The 20419-nt window shown below is 38.4% G+C and overlaps 1 protein-coding gene across 2 annotated transcripts in view; it reads left to right on the forward strand.

Moving 5' to 3' along the window:
- The window catches only part of PLXDC2 (plexin domain containing 2), a 266023-nt gene that overhangs the window by 228451 nt on the left and 17153 nt on the right, over nucleotides 1–20419 (forward strand). For both annotated transcript variants that reach the window (XM_065666537.1, XM_065666536.1), the window contains exons 10-12: nucleotides 5422–5482; nucleotides 8278–8431; nucleotides 9854–9892. In XM_065666537.1, coding sequence (XP_065522609.1) covers nucleotides 5422–5482; nucleotides 8278–8431; nucleotides 9854–9892 — 254 coding nt within the window. The remainder of the gene's footprint in view (nucleotides 1–5421; nucleotides 5483–8277; nucleotides 8432–9853; nucleotides 9893–20419) is intronic.

The following is a 20419-nucleotide window of genomic DNA, read 5'->3' on the forward strand; positions in this document are numbered from 1 at the left end:
CAGATTTCTGGAATGCCTTTCAGATCCCAGAAATCCATTCTTTACATGCCATTGCAGATATCCTGGCAAAAAAAAAAAAAAAAAATACTAGTGAGCGGTTAGTCTAAAGGACACATGTTGTGCATTTTAATGCTCTTGATTGTTTTATACTAGCTCAACCTGGTGAAAAGATTTTTCCATCCAAACTTTGTCCCTTTCCTTCTCCATAAATTGCCACTGTTTTTAGCTTTCACAGGTTAAACCCTGATGAATTTTCTGTATACATTATATCTGATTTATTATTACTATTTATCCTCACTCAATTCTTGTAAAAAGGAAGAAGCTGAAGATTTCAGTTCATACACCGAATGGGCGCTTGTCATTTAAATATTCTCTGGTAAATGGCATCTGCTAGATCTGATGACATCTCCATCTCCTTTCTGGCTAGGTACAGTTCACCGAAAGGATTCTAGCATTTTTTTTTTTTTTTTTTTTGTTACTCGAAGTCAGCTGCATTAATTATTCCAAATCATCATTGCTATACATGCAGAGACTTTAATTCTCCCTTTGCTCCCTGAACCAGTACTCCCAAGTTCCATGCACAACCTGGAATTCCATACATTTCATGAATGTACCCATTCTCATTTCCTAGAGGATCTTTATTATCGCTTTCCTAGGAGCTGACTTTGGTCATCACTTGAAAATGTAGTTGTTACCAAATGGCCATGTTGACAGATGGTATAAATGGCAGAGTTAATCAAATCTGCTCCAGTGTTTTAATGGCAACAGGGAATTATCATCATGATAATAAATGGTCTTAAAAATGCGGTCAGTAAAGAGGGTGGTGCACTGAAATGACAGTTCCCAGAATTGTAATTCACCAGCACAGCAATGATAGTACCTGCTACAGCTGACATCTTATTGACATGCCTCAAAGGAAGGTCACAAACAGGTTTGTCTGGAGTTTATCTTATTCCAGATGAAGCTGCTGGGGCTTGGACTCACCGGTAGAAAACGTTAAATAAACAATGTCCAGGGTTTAATGTATTTTTCTTTCAGATAGGGTTATCTGAAGAGTGTCACATGTTTGAAAGAGCCATTCCAAGCCCTTGCATGTTGCATTCAACTTTTGGTGGTTTGTTAATTCCTGGGGGAAAATCAACCTCCACACTGTTACTCACCACCATTTTTCAGTAGGTTGGTTTTTTTTTTCCAGAAAAATTTGAGAACTATAGAAGAGTGTGCCTGGGATAAGTTTTTATTCATTTAATCTTGGGAGCCTTGAGTTTAACACCATTTAGATATATGATAAAATCTAAGATAAAAGGATCATTAATCCCTACTAGGTCTAAGTATAGTTAAGTCTGACTTAGTATGGATACCTCTATTGTAGGAATTTATGGAATGGCTTGATGTCATATGTTATCATTGAGCTTGATTTTCAGATGTACAGAGTGTCCACAAACAGATTAGCTAGAGCAGTATGACTAAAATGCAATGTGTTGTAAGTATTTGATACATCTGAAAATTAGTCCAGTTCTCCATCAAGATAGGTGCAGAAGTTGCTAGTGAAGCTCTTCAGGCTTTAGAGAAAGGTAGGCAGGAGACAGACTTCAAAAAAGTATGTTCTGTTCATACCTGGAATGCCATGTCATAGTGTGTTTCTGCTTAGTAAGGTCCTCCTTGTTTTCTTAAACATTTATGGACAGAGCATGACAAAGGCAGCACTGAGCTCCCCAAATAGCACTGATTCACTCACAGATTCACTTACATAGCCAAGCCCAAAAAGTAGTGGTGAATAGTGTCTCATCTAGCTGGTTACTGATCACTAGTGGTGTCCCCCAGGGCTTGGTATTAGGGCCAGTCTTGTTTAATAACTTTACTGACAATCTGGATGAGGGGATTGAGTGCACCCTCAGTAAATTTGCAGATGACACCAAGCTGGATGGGAGCATGGATCTGCTGGAGGGTAGAAAGGCTCTGCAGGGGGATCTGGATAGGCTGGAACAATGGCCTGAGGCCAATTGTGTGAGGTTCAACACAGCTCAGTGCCAAGTCCTGCTCTTGGGCCACAACAACCCCATGGAATGCTACAGGCTTGGGGAAGAGTGGCTGGAAAGCTGCTCGTTGGAAAAGGACCCGGGGGTGCTGATTGATGGCTGCTGAACATGATTCAGCCTGGGCAGCCAAGAAGGCCAGCAGCATCCTGGCTTGTATCAGAAATAGTGTGGCCAGGGAAGTGATCAACCTGTTGAATTCAGCACTGGTGAGGCTGTACCTTGAATTCTGTGTTCAGTTCTGGGCCCCCCACTGCAAGAAAGACATTAAGGTGCTGGAGAGAGTCCAGAGAAGGGCAACAAAAGCTGGTGAAGGGTCTGGAGCACAGGTCTTATGAGAAGCAGCTGAGGGAACTGGGGATGGGGAAGTCTGGAGAAGGTTCAGGGGGGACCTTATTGCTCTCTACAACTACCTGAAAGGAGGATGGAGCAAGGAGTTGGCCAGTCTCTTTTCACAACTAACAAGCGATTGGACAAGAGGTAATAGCCTCAAGCTGAGCCAGGGAGGGTTTAGATTGAATGATATTAAGATAATTTCCTAATATTATGGAAATTAGGAAAGATTTATTCACCAAAAGGGTAGTCAGGCATTGGAACAGGCTGCCCAGGGAAGTGCTGGAATCACCATCCCTGGACGTGTTCAAAAACCATGTAGACAAGGCCCTTAGTGGCGTGGTTTAGTGGTGGATTTGACAGTCCTGGATAATGGTTGGACTTGATGATGTTAAAGGTCTTTTTTAACCTAGGTGATTCTGTTATTCAACAAGAAAAAACTCTTTACAGTGGCCTTTGTTCCCATGCATTTTGAAGGAGGTCACTGTTTTTCTCTGGAATACATATCTGGTTTGGACATCTTTTTTCTTCTCTGCAATAGGTTTTTTGAAAAGTCAGTTGCTGTAGAGTGAGAGATACTTGGCACCTGTTAGGGCTTGGTGGTGGTGGGAGGAATTTCCACATTGCAAATGGTATAATGTGGATCAGTGCAAGTATAAGAGAATCAACATTTTCTCAAAATCTTTTGTCAAAGATACTGTAGATTCTGCTCAGAATTACAATATGGAGACATTTATTATTCCATGTAGGTCATTAACGTTATTTACATCCTCTTATAACATCCTCTCCTACTATAAAAATGATTCCACCATTCCATTCTTCCAAATGCACCTGTTTATCTTTTTCAAAGTAGGGTAGTACTTGGCATGTCTCAGCATCTATGAGCTCATTTAGAACAAAAAATTACCCCATAAATACAGTTAACCATAACAGTGGTCTAATTTGTTTAACTAGTCTTATTAAAAGATAGTGAGAAGGTTACTTGCTGTACAGTCAGGTAAGTTATGACCATGGGTGCCATGCTGGAAAAAATACCCAGAAGTGTAGAGAATCTATTTTGAAGTCAGACATCAAGGTTTAGCTGTTTGCTTGCTGTTTCAATAATGCTTTCTCTTTGTAATTATACCTGTTCTCTAGGAAACCCTAAGTTACTGTATAAATACTGATAGCACTTTTGTGAAACAGGGATTGCGAGGGGAATAGTTACATTAAAGCATTACAAGTTGCTTTAAAATTTCTTTGCTATATATCTCAAAAGAGAAAGAATATTGCAAGCAGATTATTAACATCACCAAATCTGATTATATGTATGCAATATAAGTTTTCTGCAGCTAATAAGGAGGTAGGAACAACTAGATGGTATTCTTGAATAGTCATGAAGGCTGTTCAGAAGACCTATTATGATAATCTGTGAACAGTGATCACGTAATTGTATGTGTATCTTGATGTCTCAGGTCACCTTGGTGGCCTTCTATGATGGGGCTACAGAACTGATGGACAGGGGTAGAGCAGTTGATGTCATCTACCTGGACTTGTGCAAAGCGTTCAACACTGTCCCACACAACATCCTTGTCTCTGAATTGGAGAGACATCAATTTGATAAGTGGACCACTCAGTGGATAAAGAACTGGCTGGATGGCCACACACGAAGAGTTCTGGTCAATGGCTCAATGTCCAGCTGGAGACCAGTAACGAGTGGTGTCCCTCAGGGATCAGTGTCGGGACTGGTCTTGTTCAACATCTTTGTTGGTGACATGGACAGTGGGATTGAGTGCGCCCTCAGCAAGTTTGCCAATGACACCAAGCTGTGTGATTCTGTTGATACACTGGAGAGAAGGAATGCCATCCAGAGGGACCTTGACAAGCTTGTTAAGTGGTCCGATGCCAACCTTATGAAGTAACCATGACAAGTGCAAGGTCCTACACCTGGGTCGGAGCAATCCCAGGCACAGCTACAGGTTGGGCAGAGAAGAGATTCAGAGCGGCCCTGTGGAGAAGGACTTGGGGGTGTTGGTTGATGAGAAACTTAACATGAGCCGGCAGTGTGCACTTGCAGCCCAGAAAGCCAGCTGTATCCTGGGCTGCATCAAAAAGGAGACTCTACTTTGGTGAGACCCCACTTGAATTACTGTGTGCAGTTCTTGGGACCCAGCCACAAGAGGGCTGTGGACCTGTTGGAACTATTCCCAAGGAGGGCCTTAATCAGAGGATTCAAGCACCTCTCCTATGAAGTCAGGCTGAGAGAGTTGGGCTTGTTCAGCCTGGAGAAGTGAAGGCTCCAGGGACACCTTCTAGCAGCCTTCCAGTACCTAAAGGAGGCCTACAAGAAAGCTGGAAAGGGACTTTTTACAAGAGCAAATGGTGATAGGACAAGGGGTAATGGCTTTAAACTGAAAGAGATTTGGAATAGACATTGGGAAGAAACTCTATAGTGTGATGGCAATGAGACACTGGAACACATTGCCCAGAGTAGTTGTGGGTACTCCATCCCTGGCAGTGTGTTCAAGACCAGGTTAGATGTGGCTTTGAGCAACCTGGTTTAGTGTGTGGTGTCCCTGCCCATGGCAGAGGGGTTGGAACTAGGTCCCTTCCAATCCAAACCATTCTATAATCCAGTGACAAAAGCAGTGACTGGTTCACTAAATCCTTTGAGGGATTAAGAAGCTAATGGCTAAGAGGTCTGGACAGAAGTAATTAAACCAATTTACATCCATATGGCTGACATCAAACTTAAAAATGCTATGGCTCAGTGCAGTCTTAATGGTAGTTATCCTGTGGAAGGGAGATATTCCTATTTAAAAACTATAAATAAAAGAAATATGTAATCTTCATTGAAACACCTTTGAAATTAATTAAATGGTGGACTCATATTGCAAGCAACAGCCTCTTGAATAAACATAATACCACATAAATCATTGATTTTTAAATAAATCACATCATTTACTTATTTATTCTCAATGTCATTTTCTTCTCTTCCCCTCACTTCCTTTCTTTTTTGTTGTTTTTCTTCTATTTCCACCTGGACAACTTCTATTTATTTCATCATTTAAAGATGTTCCAGTGGATTTGACCGTCACCGGCAAGATTGGGTAGACAGTGGCTGCCCTGAAGAGGTATGTGAGTAGTTTACATCCTCAACCCGTCAGAGGCCATTTATATCCTTATAATGCTTTTGATTAATTTATTCAGATTATGAAGCATGGTTTCAAGGCCAAAGACATGCTATATTTTTCATTCAGTGGAAATGTTGTTAGGCATAATAAAGAAAAATAGGCTGAATAATTTCACTCCCCATTTGAGGGAATAAAATGAACACAAAGTAAGAAATTCATCTCTGAGGAAATACCCTAAATAAAAAATGAAAATACTAGAAAGCCTGTCCCAAAACAATGCCTCCTCAACATTTTTCTCTTAGATCTCTGACCCTTGCCTGAAAAGGGGAAGAAACTGTGATGTTCCTCACCTCAGAAAATCCTCTGCCATAGTAGTGTCAAGTGAAAAACAGGCACTGCATTTTGATCATGGAATCTTGCCAAATCATTTAGTACAAAAGATATTACATAGGTGAATTCAAAGGGGCGGGGGTGTTAAAAATAATAAAAATAATAAAAAAAAACCCACCTTAAGTGGCATTTGGATTTCCTTTTGTAGAGAGGCAATGAGAGAATGAGAAAGCAATTTGACTCGGTTAATGGTGGACTTCCAAACAGGGGCTGTGCCTCCTCCAAAATAATAATTTGGGGTACTTCTAGACAAGAGCAGTTCATTTTCAAGACACACATAGAAATATCTTACTGTTAATTCTTTCTCGGTGTACTCCCTTTAGAAGGTTTTTTGGTTTAGGGACTGGGTTTTTTTGATTTGGGTTTCTTTTTTTTTTTCTTTTCCATTTGTGGATTGTGGTAATAGACACAAATTAATTTATGACACTTTTAATCTCCTGATGGTCATAAAAAGAGCCATTACTTTTCCATTTTGGCTGCAAGGGCTAAATTCTCTCATGAGTTTCAGCAACATAGCCCTTCTGAAATGTAATGTCAGGTGAAACTGAGGGCAAAACATAGCCCCAAGTGTCTAGTTAGAAAAGCACATTCTGTTTTATTCTCAGTAGAAGCAAAGAGAAGTAATGAAATAAATCCAGACTGATGGAATAATTATTTTTCTTTTCTTACAACTGTAATTGCAAGATAACATCCTCTATTGCATCCTACATCTGCCTTGTTATATGGTCTTGAAGCTTCAGCTTTGCAGTTTGTAATCTGCCGAGTTAAGAACAGAATTTCTGTGAGATTTATTGTCTGCAGAGGACAACCTCTTCAAGAGCATACAATAAATTTACTGGGAGTATGTGTTGTTATAGTGCACAATCTTTGTATTGCTTTAATCCAGATTATAATTAGCTAGGACTCAGTTGTGCCTGTAGGTGATGTTATCCAAAACCTGCTCTCTGCAGGACAGTACCATCCTATTCTGCTTCTCCCCCCTTGTTTCAACACAGCTAGCGCTCAAAGGAGCACTAGTACATGATCTGACAGGAAAGTTATCAATGCACTGTGTCTGAGAAACTAATAGTTTGATTTGCAGTTTCAGGCTTCTTAATTGCTGTTCACAATCCAGCTTTCAGGCTCTCTGGAGTAGAAGCAACAGCTTACTTAGCATCTTCCAGAATACGGCCTGAGCTGACTGGAATTCAATGAAAGATCAATAATTACCATGCAGAGGTTAATTTTAGATGCATTCATTCAAGATGATGAATAATGAGGATTCTCATAGTAATTTTTCCTTCTTTGTGATACAGATTTTTAGCTAAATTTTTATTAAATTAAATCAGTGAAATTAACAGTGGTTTTCAAGGTAAAACATGAAGAAAAAGAATAATTAACTGCAGGTATGAATACATTTTTTAAATTAATATATTGTTTCTGGTAAAACAAGGGACAATAAAATACCCATACATATGAAAAGAAAACACTCACTGGGCTTTTAAAGCCAGATCTCAATAAAATTAACATGCTTTGCTGGATTCCACTTCTCATTAAAATGAATAAGGACAGCAGGAGTTATGGGCAGTCCCAAATTTGCTACTAGTTACTTAGATGTATTTTTCTCCAATCTGTGTGATCCATAAAAGAAAATATCTATTACACCTGTAGAATTTTAAAGGTGTCCATAAACAAACAAACAACAAACTTGAGATCTGTATTGAAATATTTGCCCATGAAAATAAAAGTTAAATTATTATATGATGGTGAATATTATTTGTGGTGTGCCAGTATAGTTTAATCATTTGTATGATTGTTTCATTGTTCATGTTTTATAATCCTTATATGATAATTGTTATACACATATAACACATGGAGATTTGATATATGGAATTAAGGGCATGTAGTGAATGTGGTTCTATAGTGTGGCATATAAATATTCTTTAGGCTGAATACATGCACACATTTTACGCATATTCTTCTGTGTGCGTGTAAAGCCTAATTAAGTGCTCCAGTTAACTACGTATTACTCACTATGAAGAGCTACAAGTTAATTACCATAGACCAATGGCGGTGATCATTCAGAATAGAAGAGAGAAAATTTGAATTATAATCTTAGATGCTAAAATCTGATTGGGGGAAATAACATGTTTGCCATTCAGAGATGACTTTGAAGCCTTGTCATTAACAACTCAGAGATGTAAGTTTTGCAGCTAAATGAAAAATGTATGTTGCTGAATACTGCATAGAGGCACTTCAAAGAAGAAAATAAAAGGGAGGGGGGGAAGAGAAGCTCTTGAAATACCTTGATTTAGGGTTTACATTTTCATTCTTTTTATCCTGATAGCTTGTCCATGCTGAAATTCTTAATTCGGTGGCAGTGTCCACTGAGATTTCTCTTCTTTGTTTTTGTTGTTTCCTAACAGTCAAAAGATAAGATTTGTGAGAAGAATATAGATACAACTGAAACACCTGTACACTCCTCCACCACCCTTCTGCCAACCACCACAAAGTTCAGAGTTTTAACGACCACCAGAGTGTCCACCACTTCCCACCTGCCAACTAGCCTGCCCACAGAAGGTAAGGTATATACACTGCATTATTCTGTAGTGCAAACCTGTCATTTACAAGTCTAAAATAAAATTATTTCCTTTATGTGTTCATGTTGACCTTCTCTGCTTGGGGCAGTGGAAGGAATGGGGAATTGCAATATCTGCTGGTGCTTTTAAATTGCAACTTGTTCTTGCTATAGTAAGGTGTAGGGGGGAATCCTGAAGAAGAAGGCGGTGCTAGGGAGGCATGGACAAGACAGGCAGACTTCTGGAGAACTTGTGATTACAATGAGTTTTTCTGTATTCTTTTACCCAAAAGGCTATAGTCCAAAACCTGTTGAAATAGTAGAAGGAGAGGACCCTGCTAGAGTTAGTGAAGAAACTCCCATCACAGACTTGATGAATTTTTGATCCCTCTAGATACTCTATTTAACCAGGTTAAAATCAGAGATAACCCAAATTAAAAGCCTCTTTGAAATTTGCCTCTTTAAATTCTTCAGTCAGTTGACAGTGTTCTTTATATGTAGTGCTCATTGTTGTGAAATAGTTTCTGTAGGCTTCTGAACCAAATTAACTGGCTAAGGGATGGTGTGTCAATTCTCATCCTAGTTCCACTGGCTGCTTAAATCATGTCTTTCTGTGGTTGAAATATCCTGCTTTCCTGCTTCTGGAGAAAATTCAGGGGGTTAGAAAAACTAACTGAGATTAATCAAACAACATCTAGAAAATAGGGACAGGGGGAGTTTTCTGTTGGAATTGTGTGTAAACACAAGAAAAGGTACTGAGTACAGGCAGATTTTATAAGTGGCCTGTGACAGGAAAATCTGAGCTCAACAGATTTCAGGGTGGGAATCTACTTACAAGAAAGGTTGGTTTGGTGTGGAACAAGAGAAGTTTAGAAACTGTCAGTTTGGATTTGGACTACATTAGCAGCATTTTTCCCTGGTATTTTGTTCATTAAGGGTCACAACAAGAGGAATATGGAAGTAAATAGGAATTAAAACTGGCAGACCTTTTTATGATTCTTAGAAGAGGAACTAAGTAATTGTTTTATTGTCATATGTTGGTTCATATGGTCCTCAATTTGACAGAATGCTCAAGCTATGTCTGAACATGTAACATAAATGAGTTACTTGTGTTATGAGACAGACTTTAGCACCCTTATTTACCAGTACTTTGAATCCTCTCATAAAAAAAATGTTTTTTGAATCCTCTCATAAATGTTTTTTGAACCCTGTTATTTACCAGCATTTTGAATCATCTCATAAATGTTTTTTTTTAGTAGCAAGGAAGTAAAGCATTGCTCAGTATTAGTAAGAGCACTACAATCTAGTTCTCAAATCATTTTCCAGTAGTGGAATCTCTTTGACATTAGAAAGTCAGTCCTACAATGACTCATGATGTAGAAAAAATGCGTTTTTCTACAATTAACTTTGATTTTCCTTTATAGATGACACCAAGATAGCGCTGCACCTGAAAGATAATGGAGGTAAGAGATGATTTTTTTTTCTTTAAATAATGTCAGTAGTGTGTCAATTTATAACCCACTGAACTCCGTTAATCAAAATCGTATTGTAGAAATAACAACCAGTCTCCCAAGGGATTTCAGCCTTCCATGTCTTTGTGGAAGAGAAGCAGGGCAAATAAGCTTAACAACTGCTTAGTAAATTAAACATTTACAACTTTCTTTAGAACTCCTTAATAGAATATCAGGTTTAATTAACTTCCAAATATGTATATAGTAAATAAATTTTAACTGTATTAACACAGTTATTAGCTGTATTATAATAACATAGTAGTATTTAACTATATTAAGAGAGGATATGATGCTAGTTCTAAATAATAATATTTTGTGTTAGAAATTCATTCATAGTAGCCAAGTATTACATGGCATTTTGTTAATAAGCATAGACATTTTATATTTGTGTCTCTGTACTAGCAGAGATCCTGCATTTCTCCATGCACATTCCCCATGTACATTAATAAGATCACCATGTCTTACTAATAAAGGCCTCTGTTAAGTGATGATCTGCAGGGGACTGCTTTTGTTATTCTCTTTCTGGGTTCAAGTACTGAGACCTGAGGTTTGTTCCTTCTCCCTTGGAAACTGATGAGAATTTTGCTATTAGTTAGAATAGCACTGGATCACTGGATGTAGGCTGCATCTATATGCACTGCCAACATAGAGCTTGCTGAGGAGAAAGGAAAGATTTGGGTTGGTTTCTGAGGGCTTCAGAATGGTCTATAAAAGCAGAGGATGATCTGCTGAGCAAATTGAAATAAATTATATTTCCACTGACACAAAGGGAAATATTACTGGCTCTGGTTGCCTTTCCTCCTGGCAGGCAGCATGAGGCTTCCCCCAGGGGCAGTGGAATCAACAGCCAAGCGTGGCAGGAGTTATGGGCAGGATGAGTCCAGCAGCTGAGGGACAGCAGCTGAGGTCAGTCCCGGTCTAATGTTCTCAGCTGAGACTGCAGCGTGGGGCAGGTCTAGGCTGAAGCCAGGAAGCCAGGTCAGCAAGGCACAGTTGAGAGTCGTGAGGGAGCAGGCTAAGCACAGCAGCCAGCAGCACAGCACAGCACAGCTCAGCTCAGTTCAGTTCAGGCAAGGACCAAAGTAAGCAGCTTCCATCAACAGTGCCAGAGAAGTGAGATGGTGGAACTGGGTCCATACAGGGACTCTGGTCAGCAGTTAGAGACAGGACCAGAGAAACTTCTGTAACACAGCTTCAAGGTCTAACCAAGAGACATGGCCCATGGACAGGACTGGAGACAAGCTACCTTCAGCATAGAACCAAGGTTGGTCCAGGAGACAAGATCAGAGATGGGCATAGATCAGGCTCATCTACAATGTAGTTTGGGTTCAGGCTTGAGCTTACATGGAGTCCCTACCCCCATGGGCAGAGACCCCAGCTGCAGTGGGTCAGGGCAGCTGAGGCATAGTGGTTTCTCAGGGCCCCCGCAGAATTATTCAAGTTTTGAAAAAAAGCAGGTGGGCAGATATCATAGCATTTTGGTCTGGTTTACTGTCATTTCTTTTTCAGTAATATTCAGTCATTATTCTCTCCTTCCCTCAAATTAGAGATCTGTTCACTCCACAGGAGGCAGCTGCCATCCCCTTCCTTGCCACAGTTGCTTCTCTGTTATTTTGCTCTCACTAACCATAGCATAGCTGGTCACGTGCTGTAATGGGCGTTGAATTGTCCATTTGTTGGCAGTGTTGCTGTTTGACATGGCTTTGACACATAAGTGATCCCTTAGAATGGGATCATCTATAAACTCAAGGTGGTACTGTTAAGCATTTTGTTCACAGGAATGTCCCTGAACCTTCCTTTCTTTTCTTCTTCTTGAAATCAAAGGGCTTTTTATTTTGTTGTGAAAAATGCCTTAGTGCTCTTAAAGGTCAATAGCAAGGCGAATCAGTCAGTGCTTCACTCCCATTCTGTGTTTGTTCTGCACATGTTCCTAGCTGGACTGTGCCCACACTCTGCCCTATGAGCCATTGCTCCGTGGCAGGTGGCTGGCCTGGGACCAGGCTGCTCTCCATCATGAGCACCTCAGAAAACCCTCAAAATAATGTGCTCTTATATGAAAAATAATTTGGAAGGTGAACTTTAAAAAACACATTCAAGTTTCAGTTTAGGAATTGCAAAGACTGTTTTCCTTTGCCCAAGATCTGAAAAGAAAAACCCTGTGAAAGCAAACAAAAAGTTGAATACTAGAGCAAGCGAGCAATGGCTGTGTCCTACTTGGTAGACTGAGGTAGTAGGGTTTGTGGAATCACTTATCTAGCAAGTCCATTTCCACGGGGAAAGCTGCTGCATTTTAGGAGGACAAATCAACACCTGATGTGATTATTCATTTTCTTTGAGCTATTTCTTTTATTCTCAAAATTTAAGAAGAAAAAAAAAAGAAGCTGACTTCAAACAACACAGAAGCAAAGCAACCCACCAGGATTTCTCATTCACACAGTAAATGTAGCCTTTAATCTGGGAAGTTCTTTTTTGATGAGTCTTCAATTATGCATTGAATTTTCCAGTGACCCCTAGATTAGGCTCAGATAAAACCTCTGCAGCCGCAGGCACGTTCTTTGATTTTCTGTATCTGTCAGTCTTTTATAAAGACTGGATTATTTCAGGTCACAAATACAAGGTCTTTACTTTCTCACACTAGATCCTTTAAAACTCTAATAAAAGGGAACCTTTTATAATGGAAAACCAAAGCTATATTGGATCAGTGATGGCCTATATCTCGATGTGTCCTTGGATTATAGGAGTCAATATCTGGTTAGGTACAACAAAAGGATTCCATATAAATTCTTCATCTCGCCTCACCTGGAACTTTTGAAACCAATAGTTGGAAAGCAGCAACTAAATTTAAATTACATTTCAGGTTCAGGTCTAACTGCATTGACCTTTTAATTATATGAGAAAATCACCTGCAAGTTGGTGCTATGATTCACCAACAATCTTTTGGGCATATTTTAACATACATTTCAAATTTGCTTGTTCATGTTTCTCCTGACTTCCCTCTTTCTTCATAGACACAATAGGTGCCTGATACATATATGCGTAAGCCTTTTTAAAATACAACTTCAATATCGTGATTTTTGTTAAATCTTTATTCTCTTTAAAATAACAAGCATTTTGTAAGTTTTAAGATGTCCAGCACATCTGTAATTAATTGAAGATTCTGTTGTTTTTTATTTCTTCATGTAACACAACACAGCTGACTAAACAGCTTAAAAGCCTAATTTTTCATTAAAATTGTGAGTAATTGGCCAAGGCTACACAGTAATGCAGTATTTTCTTGTTGAGAACTCTTTGGTGAATGATTTAGATGATTGGCCAGCACATCTAGACATTTGATTTGACCTTTTTAGAGACTTTGTTGTGGTGATTTGATTGCTATGAGTCCCTGTCAGACCTTCAGCTTTATAACTCAAAAGAAAAGTGTATGTGTGTCAGACAGTGTCAGAGAAACTGTTACATTTCTCATTCATTTCTTTGTGAACAAGCCCATTCCAGCATACATAGTGCTAGAAAATGTTTGAGACCTGATACCTTCAGTCTGCAGAGGACTTTTTCAAAGATGGTCTAGGTATGAACTTTTGTGAGTTTAATGTTAAAAAAAAGGAATACTTTTTTATACCTTGTATGCGCTGAGAAATTTACCCGAGGATTTTTGTTGGGGTTTTTTGGGTTGTTGGGGTTTTTTTTTCATAGTTCCCTGTTTCTGGGAACTAGCTCACATTAGTCATCTGTCTTCTTAATTTCCCTTAAAAATTGTGGTCTGAGCTCTTCCTGCCATTGAAATTCTTGACAAATTACAGAGAAGACTCAGTTCTGTTTTTCTTGTGTACCCTGAACTCCAGCTGCAACATATTGAATATGTTCATGACTACTAGTAGTCATCTAACTTGTTTCTTTCTAATATGTTAAGTTTCTAAATGATCCATAAAATCAGACCTATTTCCCTCTTAGGGAAACCAAATATTTTTGATATAATGAAAGTTATTATCACCACGTAGTCCAAAACAGCTAACTCAGGTTAACAAGTCACTACAGATTGGCTGAGTCCTCTCCAGTTTTAAAGTGAAACACATTAAATTAAACAATGCTAAACCTAAAATCTGTGGTAGTTTAATTTTTTTTTTTTAATGGGGACCTTGCATAGGATAAGATCCACAGGAAAAGTCTTTGTTTTATTCTCAGATTTTGGTCTAGCCACAGGTAATGACCTTCCAGAGGTTTCATCTCATCAAGTGTTAGCCAGGAAGACACAAGCTGGTTTCTTGGGCCTTTCTCATAACTAGTGGCAAGCAATAGGCAAGAGGGAGTAATTAATGTCATCATTAAGGAAGTGCCAAAAGTGGGATAAGTTACTATATAGCAGTGCCTATCTCTGTCAGTCACAGAGAAAAATCTAAATGATGTGCTAAGAGTGGGCATTTTACTTGTAGGTACCAAAGGTTTCCTTACATTAATTCTCGTCAAGGTGTCCTAGCTGAAGTGTTCTGTTTCTGTTCCTGTCCAGAAATTTGGCAGGCCAAGATTCAGACCTCTTCTACCACTCTTCTGTCACGAAAAAGGGAGGATTTAAGGTTTTTACCATTATTGCAAAAATCCTGTTGAGATGGATTTATGGGTTATGTAACTACATATTTACCTCTGTATGTTCCACTTACTCAGAACTGCTCATATTCCCCTAAAATAGAGTTCACAGAATTTTAGGCAAGCAAGGACTTCCTTGGACACAACTTGTCATAAATTTTACTTTATTCTGTATTATAAGCTGTGCTTGTATAAAAAAAAAAAAATCTTATCAAGAGGCAGGCTTGGAAGAGTTTCAGTTGTGATGGAAATAGGAGAAAAAGAGAAAATTATCAGAACAAAAAGGTAATAAAAATAGATGGTGATGGATAGAAATAAGAATATTAAGAAAGGTAGATTCAAGAACGGTTAGCCACCTTGATTGCCAAATAAATCTGGAAGAGCTTTGTAAACAGTGTACTAGGTGTTTTGCCCCTTTTCTTAAATTTCAGTAGGGGTAAAATTCCAAAGGGAACGAGTAAATGTAACACAAGTCAATGAGTCTTCTCGTGCTGTATTTCACACTGTACATTACAAGCTAAGAAATGCTCATACATCTCCACATTTTATTCTCTGCATTCCTACATCATATATTAGGCATTATAAACCACATTAGGTTAAATAAGCATGATGTTAAAACAGTTTAGCTAAACCAGAAGAACTGTGTGTAGACACTTCAACTTGTACTGAAGTCTAACTTATACCAGTTTAGTTTCTCGGGTTTTTTTCTAAGCCAGATGTAAAATGATATGCAGCACCTACTCTTTGCTGTAAAGGCACACAATTAACTGATATAAACACAATTTGTGGACTTTCTACCTGTTCAAAGAATTAATGTGAAAACCACATTTAAATCTAAATAGAGATCTTATGGAGGGGTAAATATAGTAGACTGGATAAACATTTAAGGCAAGTAACTCTTCAAACATTAGACAGAGCTTTAGAGAAGAGCAAACCGCTTGACCTGATGGTCTTGTGTTTGCTTTCAGTATGGTTGAGTCAATGGGACCACTGAATTGAAATTCTTATAATTTGATAACTTTTTGCTCTTCTGGATTTAGCAACATTCAGCTGTCTTGCCAAGTGGCATGGCACAGTATTGAGTTTCATAATGGCCACTGCTTGATGCTACTAATGTAATGGCTTACATGTCCTCAAGTGACAAAACCTAAAATTAATACTGATGATAACTGTTGTACTGTTACGTGGTGAATTTTTTTAGAGCAGAAGAATGAAAGTCCTTAGCTGAAGTATTTAGAGAGCTGTCATCCTATAAACAGAGGGATTTAATTTTAGTTCACTCTCATCCATTTGTTGCATGAAGCAGTTGATCAGTCTTGATGATACTTATTGAGTTGCTGTGGGTCCTATAGAAAATTGATAGCAAAGCCAGATACTGAATTTCAGATTCATGGGTTACAGTTCATAATATTCTTACTCAAAGACCACCTTTCATTTCTTGCATGCAATTGGAAACCAATTTTTAAAGCATTAGCTGAGCCATAACTTTATAAATCATCATGACACCAACTAAAGTGTAGCAGTGGCTTAACCTCAAAATGTTAACAAATGCTAAGGGAATGAACCCACAAATCAAGAAAATCACACTCCATTACTGTGAAGAATCTGAGAAGGTCAGAGCATACTGTTCCTAAAAGCAGAAAGCACATTTTTATGGAGATTCCTCTGAGCCTCTGGAGAATCATTCCAACTGTACATTCCCTTGTTTCGTCCCCTAGTCACTATATGTAAGTCATTAATCATCAGTTCAGGAATCTGCATTATGTACAGGAAAAAAGCTTAGGTTGGAAGAACCATATACCTGCCCCATAAAATAAGCATTCTCCTGGTAGACTCGGATTCCAGATGTAGATGGAGGCCCAAAAGAGGGGAAAAATCCAGTGGCTCTACTGAGCTCACTGTAAGCTGTCCCAGATATTTTGTCCTCCGTCTTTGCGGAGCTTATTAACTGAAACCCACAGTCATAGGGTGATACAGCTTCCAGGCTTGAAATGACATACATAATAGAATGGAGAGCTGGTGGGATGAACTTGGATCTGTATGTGCTGGTTATCCCGAGACCATGCAGCAAGAGAGGGTTTCTGCTCTTTGTCTGTCCAAAGAGAAGAGCAAATGCATGGAGAGGAGGTGTTGCCAAATGGCTTGTAGAGAGCTCTCATGTGGAAACAGCTATCAGACACTCTGAAGCTACTGGGTAAGAGAAACCCAATCAGCCATCAGTAAAGGATGGCTATGGAAAAGAACAGTTGTGGGGGGAAGGACAATTGAATGAGATTAGCATAGGTACAGTTGTGTATTAGGCAAATAACAGGGATAGTAGTGATAGTAGATGGGTTTGACCTGCCAGTTTCAGCTGATTTGTCCAAACTCAGAATGTTCCAGTACCATCACTGGCAAACAGTTTTATTACCATGAAATAAACCTTGGAGAGGGATGAAAATTGCTTCATTCCTTGCTTAGAAGACTTTTAAAAAGATTGGTATATATTATCGTAGTTTTCTGAAATATCAAATAGCATCTACCCTAAACTGTACATGCCTTTGCTTATATATCGAATTTATATAACTAGCAAATGTAGTATCCAGCACCCTACCAAGAAGTAGAAATGGCCAGCTAGGAAATCAGCTTTTAGTAGATCTCACATTCCCTCACAGCTCAGGACTTCAGACTGAGATATTTTTTACCCAGTAAATTGCAGTCTCTGATGGCATCCCTGTGAGCAATATCAAACGTTTTATTGCGTTGTCACAGCAAGTTTTAAGTGCCTAAATGGTGCATTCTTTAGGGATCATCAAGTTTCTGTGATTCTATAATAATTTTATAGTTAAAGGAATAGCAATAATAATCTATATCTGACTTTTACAAGCTAGTCTTTGAAGAATAGTGGGATTTTTGTAAAATAAGCTATTAATTTTGCATTAGTATTAATAGTATGGCATGATCTACTTTAATCCATAAATGTATTTTTATAAAGCTGGACATGAGACAGTTTCAAAATCATGGCCAATACCAAACCACTCATTGTCTAATATGTACATTGGGGAATGCCAGGGAAGGTCTGCAGTTAACAACTAAACTATTTAAAATGGCATGTTTTCATGTAGGCTCCGAAAATATTATCACACATTCTGTTTCTGTAATGATTAATGTATGTAGTGCATGCTCATAAGTAGTAAAGGAGTACATGTCTGCACTGCAGACATGGTTATACCTGAACCTGTATATTTTTTCAGGGTACTTCGCATGTAGGAGCTGTTTTCAGGCACTTGTATCCAGACCCATTTTGCTATAAAACTAAGGCCATGCCAGAAACAGTCAACTTAATAAACCAGCATTTCTGTATCAGTAGTGCTACATTAATGCTCTCATACCCGTAAGATAGTTTCATATTCATCTGTCCAACCAGCTAACAAAATCATGGGTTATGATGAACACTAAGAATTTGTCTAATTGCTGCCATGTGATATAACAGCAAACACTTGTTTTATCATAAAGCATTCCTATATGAGAAGAAATTGCTGGGTTCATCTCTATCTCATTGTGACAAATTCAGGGGATGCTTTGAAAATTCATTCTTTGGGTTAAAAGAGGGGAAAAAACAGCAAACCTCAGGAGATCATTGCTGCTGTTTACGTTATCTATATCCCTGGATTTGCTAGTGTAGCTGTACCAGTCAGGAGATTAGGAGATTCAAATGAGATATTGCATTTTAACCCTTAAAGATGCATGTGCATTAAGAAGTCAGTTTGAATTAAAGCTTTCTACCATCTGATCAAAATACAAGAGCAAAAGGGAGCACCACAGCTTTTGGAGGGAAATAGCAAAGCTTTATTTTCCAAGTCCACAAAATGAAATCCAATTTTTTTGTCCATCAGTTACCTTTTATTCCATGTTGCTTTATATAAAAAAAAAAGTTTCTAGCCAGGATATACGAGGTGTTTGCCTATTTTTCCTCAATTTCACCGTAAAACATTTTTGTGTCTCTTCTCTCACAGACAGAGACACTAATCTCTGGTAACTCTTGTCCATCTCACATCATGAGGGTGAAAATGTATGTATCACAATTTTGATTTGTCATATGTAAAACTATCACAACAGAAACTTTGTGTAAACCTTAAACTTAGATAACAGAAAACAATGTGTTTTATTATTTCACAGACCTCAATGGGTAATATGCACTAATGAGAAAAGGAATGATGAGAAAACATCATAAAGACAAAAAATTCTAAAGGGTGGTTGCAGTTTGTACACAACTATGTTCCTATTAAAGCCAGCATCACAGTCCCCATGGGGCAGGCAAGATTTTCATTCATAATTCCTCGAGTTTTTTGGTTATTCCTACTCCAAAAGAAGCTAACTCAACTGTAACTAGAGACATAATATAAGCATACAAAACCAAAGATTATATAGTCTGTGTGTTTATCATACAAACAATGAGAGCATTTTTATTGTGTTTTCACTTTTATTTTTTAAACAACATTCCAGCAGGAGAACAGTTGTGTCATGTTTGTACTGTGTGCCTTTATATTTGGGGGTGAAAAAGTTACTTGCTGTTTCTGTCCTGTCATTCAGCACCTAATGAGAAGCAGACTAACCTTGGAGACATTAATATGCTCCTTCGGCTTAAAAGCTTTACGCATGTAAGAATTTGGGGAGGAGTTATAAATATGGAGCATATTATGTGCAACAATTGCTTTTTTGAGAACAAGAAAAGGAAAGCTTGGGGACGTTCCACTGAGAGAGCTCTTTTGGGGAAAGGATTGGTCATAAGACAAATATCCTCCCATGGGTTTACCCTTGCCTGGAACAGCAGATGTGCTGTGATAATCTTAATAAAATTTATGCACCTGAAAGTTTCAGAGTCCTTTTCTTACATCCATTTCCCTTGGTGGCTTTTTAAAAGAACTGTCAGTTGATTTTGCAGCAGAGAGTATTTTCAATCTTGACAACACTGTTTATTGTCTCAGTGCAAAGAGAGTGAAATCAATTTCTCATGAGTATTTGAGCCCTGGGGTCAATGAACTGAATTTCGATTATGGAAATTACAAGTTACTTACACTTGTTGTCATTTAAGAAAAGCATTTCTTGTATGTCATTATTTTTGCATTTGGCATTCTGATCACTGCACTGATGTCCATGAAGTGCTCTATCCTAGACTAGTAAAAATCTGGGCAGGCAGTTGTCGCCTGTGTTATTTGGAAGGGACTTTGTTCTCATTTGCGAGGCTGGATGCTAAACACTGGGAAAATACTGGATCAAAGGAGATTAATTCAATGTCCTTTACAGAGTAGTGAGGACCTTAACTGAAGTCCAGCAGTTTTTAATATGCAGAATATGATGTTCTGTCTTCTGTCTTCTAGTGCAAATTGATATGAAAATGAGTACAAGTGACAAAATAGTTTATGATGCACCGATGTGCTATTGAAGGGAAGAGTAGGGAGTATGAAGCTGCCAAAAAGGCGGTTATAAGACAGACAAATTATGAATCCTCTGCCCCTTCTAGGGAACAGTTACTTCTTATTGGGGTGACTAACACAACTAACTGCTCATCAGTGGGAATTAATAGCCCAACCCAGAGCATCTACAATAAAACAGGCCTTTTCTGATGGCCATTCAAGTGCTTAATTTGCATTTGCTTGGCTATTTGAAATATATGTGCAAGTGCTAAATATTGTTACAGTGCATGAGTAGAAATTAAGACTGGAGCTTGTATGTTTTCATCTAGTCTCAGCTGGAAGTGAATAGCTATTTAATAATTTATTAATAGCTATGTCAAGTAAAAGACTCTGCTGACTGAAAGCTAGAGGAACCATTTTTAGGGTCACCTTTCTTTCCTGCTTCCTCAGTGAATCTTGCACCCTTTGCTATGTAGCTCTACAACTACCAGGAAGTGTTTTAAGT

The sequence above is a fragment of the Lathamus discolor genome, chromosome 2, assembly GCF_037157495.1.
Source record: "Lathamus discolor isolate bLatDis1 chromosome 2, bLatDis1.hap1, whole genome shotgun sequence".
In the NCBI taxonomy this organism is placed as follows: domain Eukaryota; kingdom Metazoa; phylum Chordata; class Aves; order Psittaciformes; family Psittacidae; genus Lathamus; species Lathamus discolor.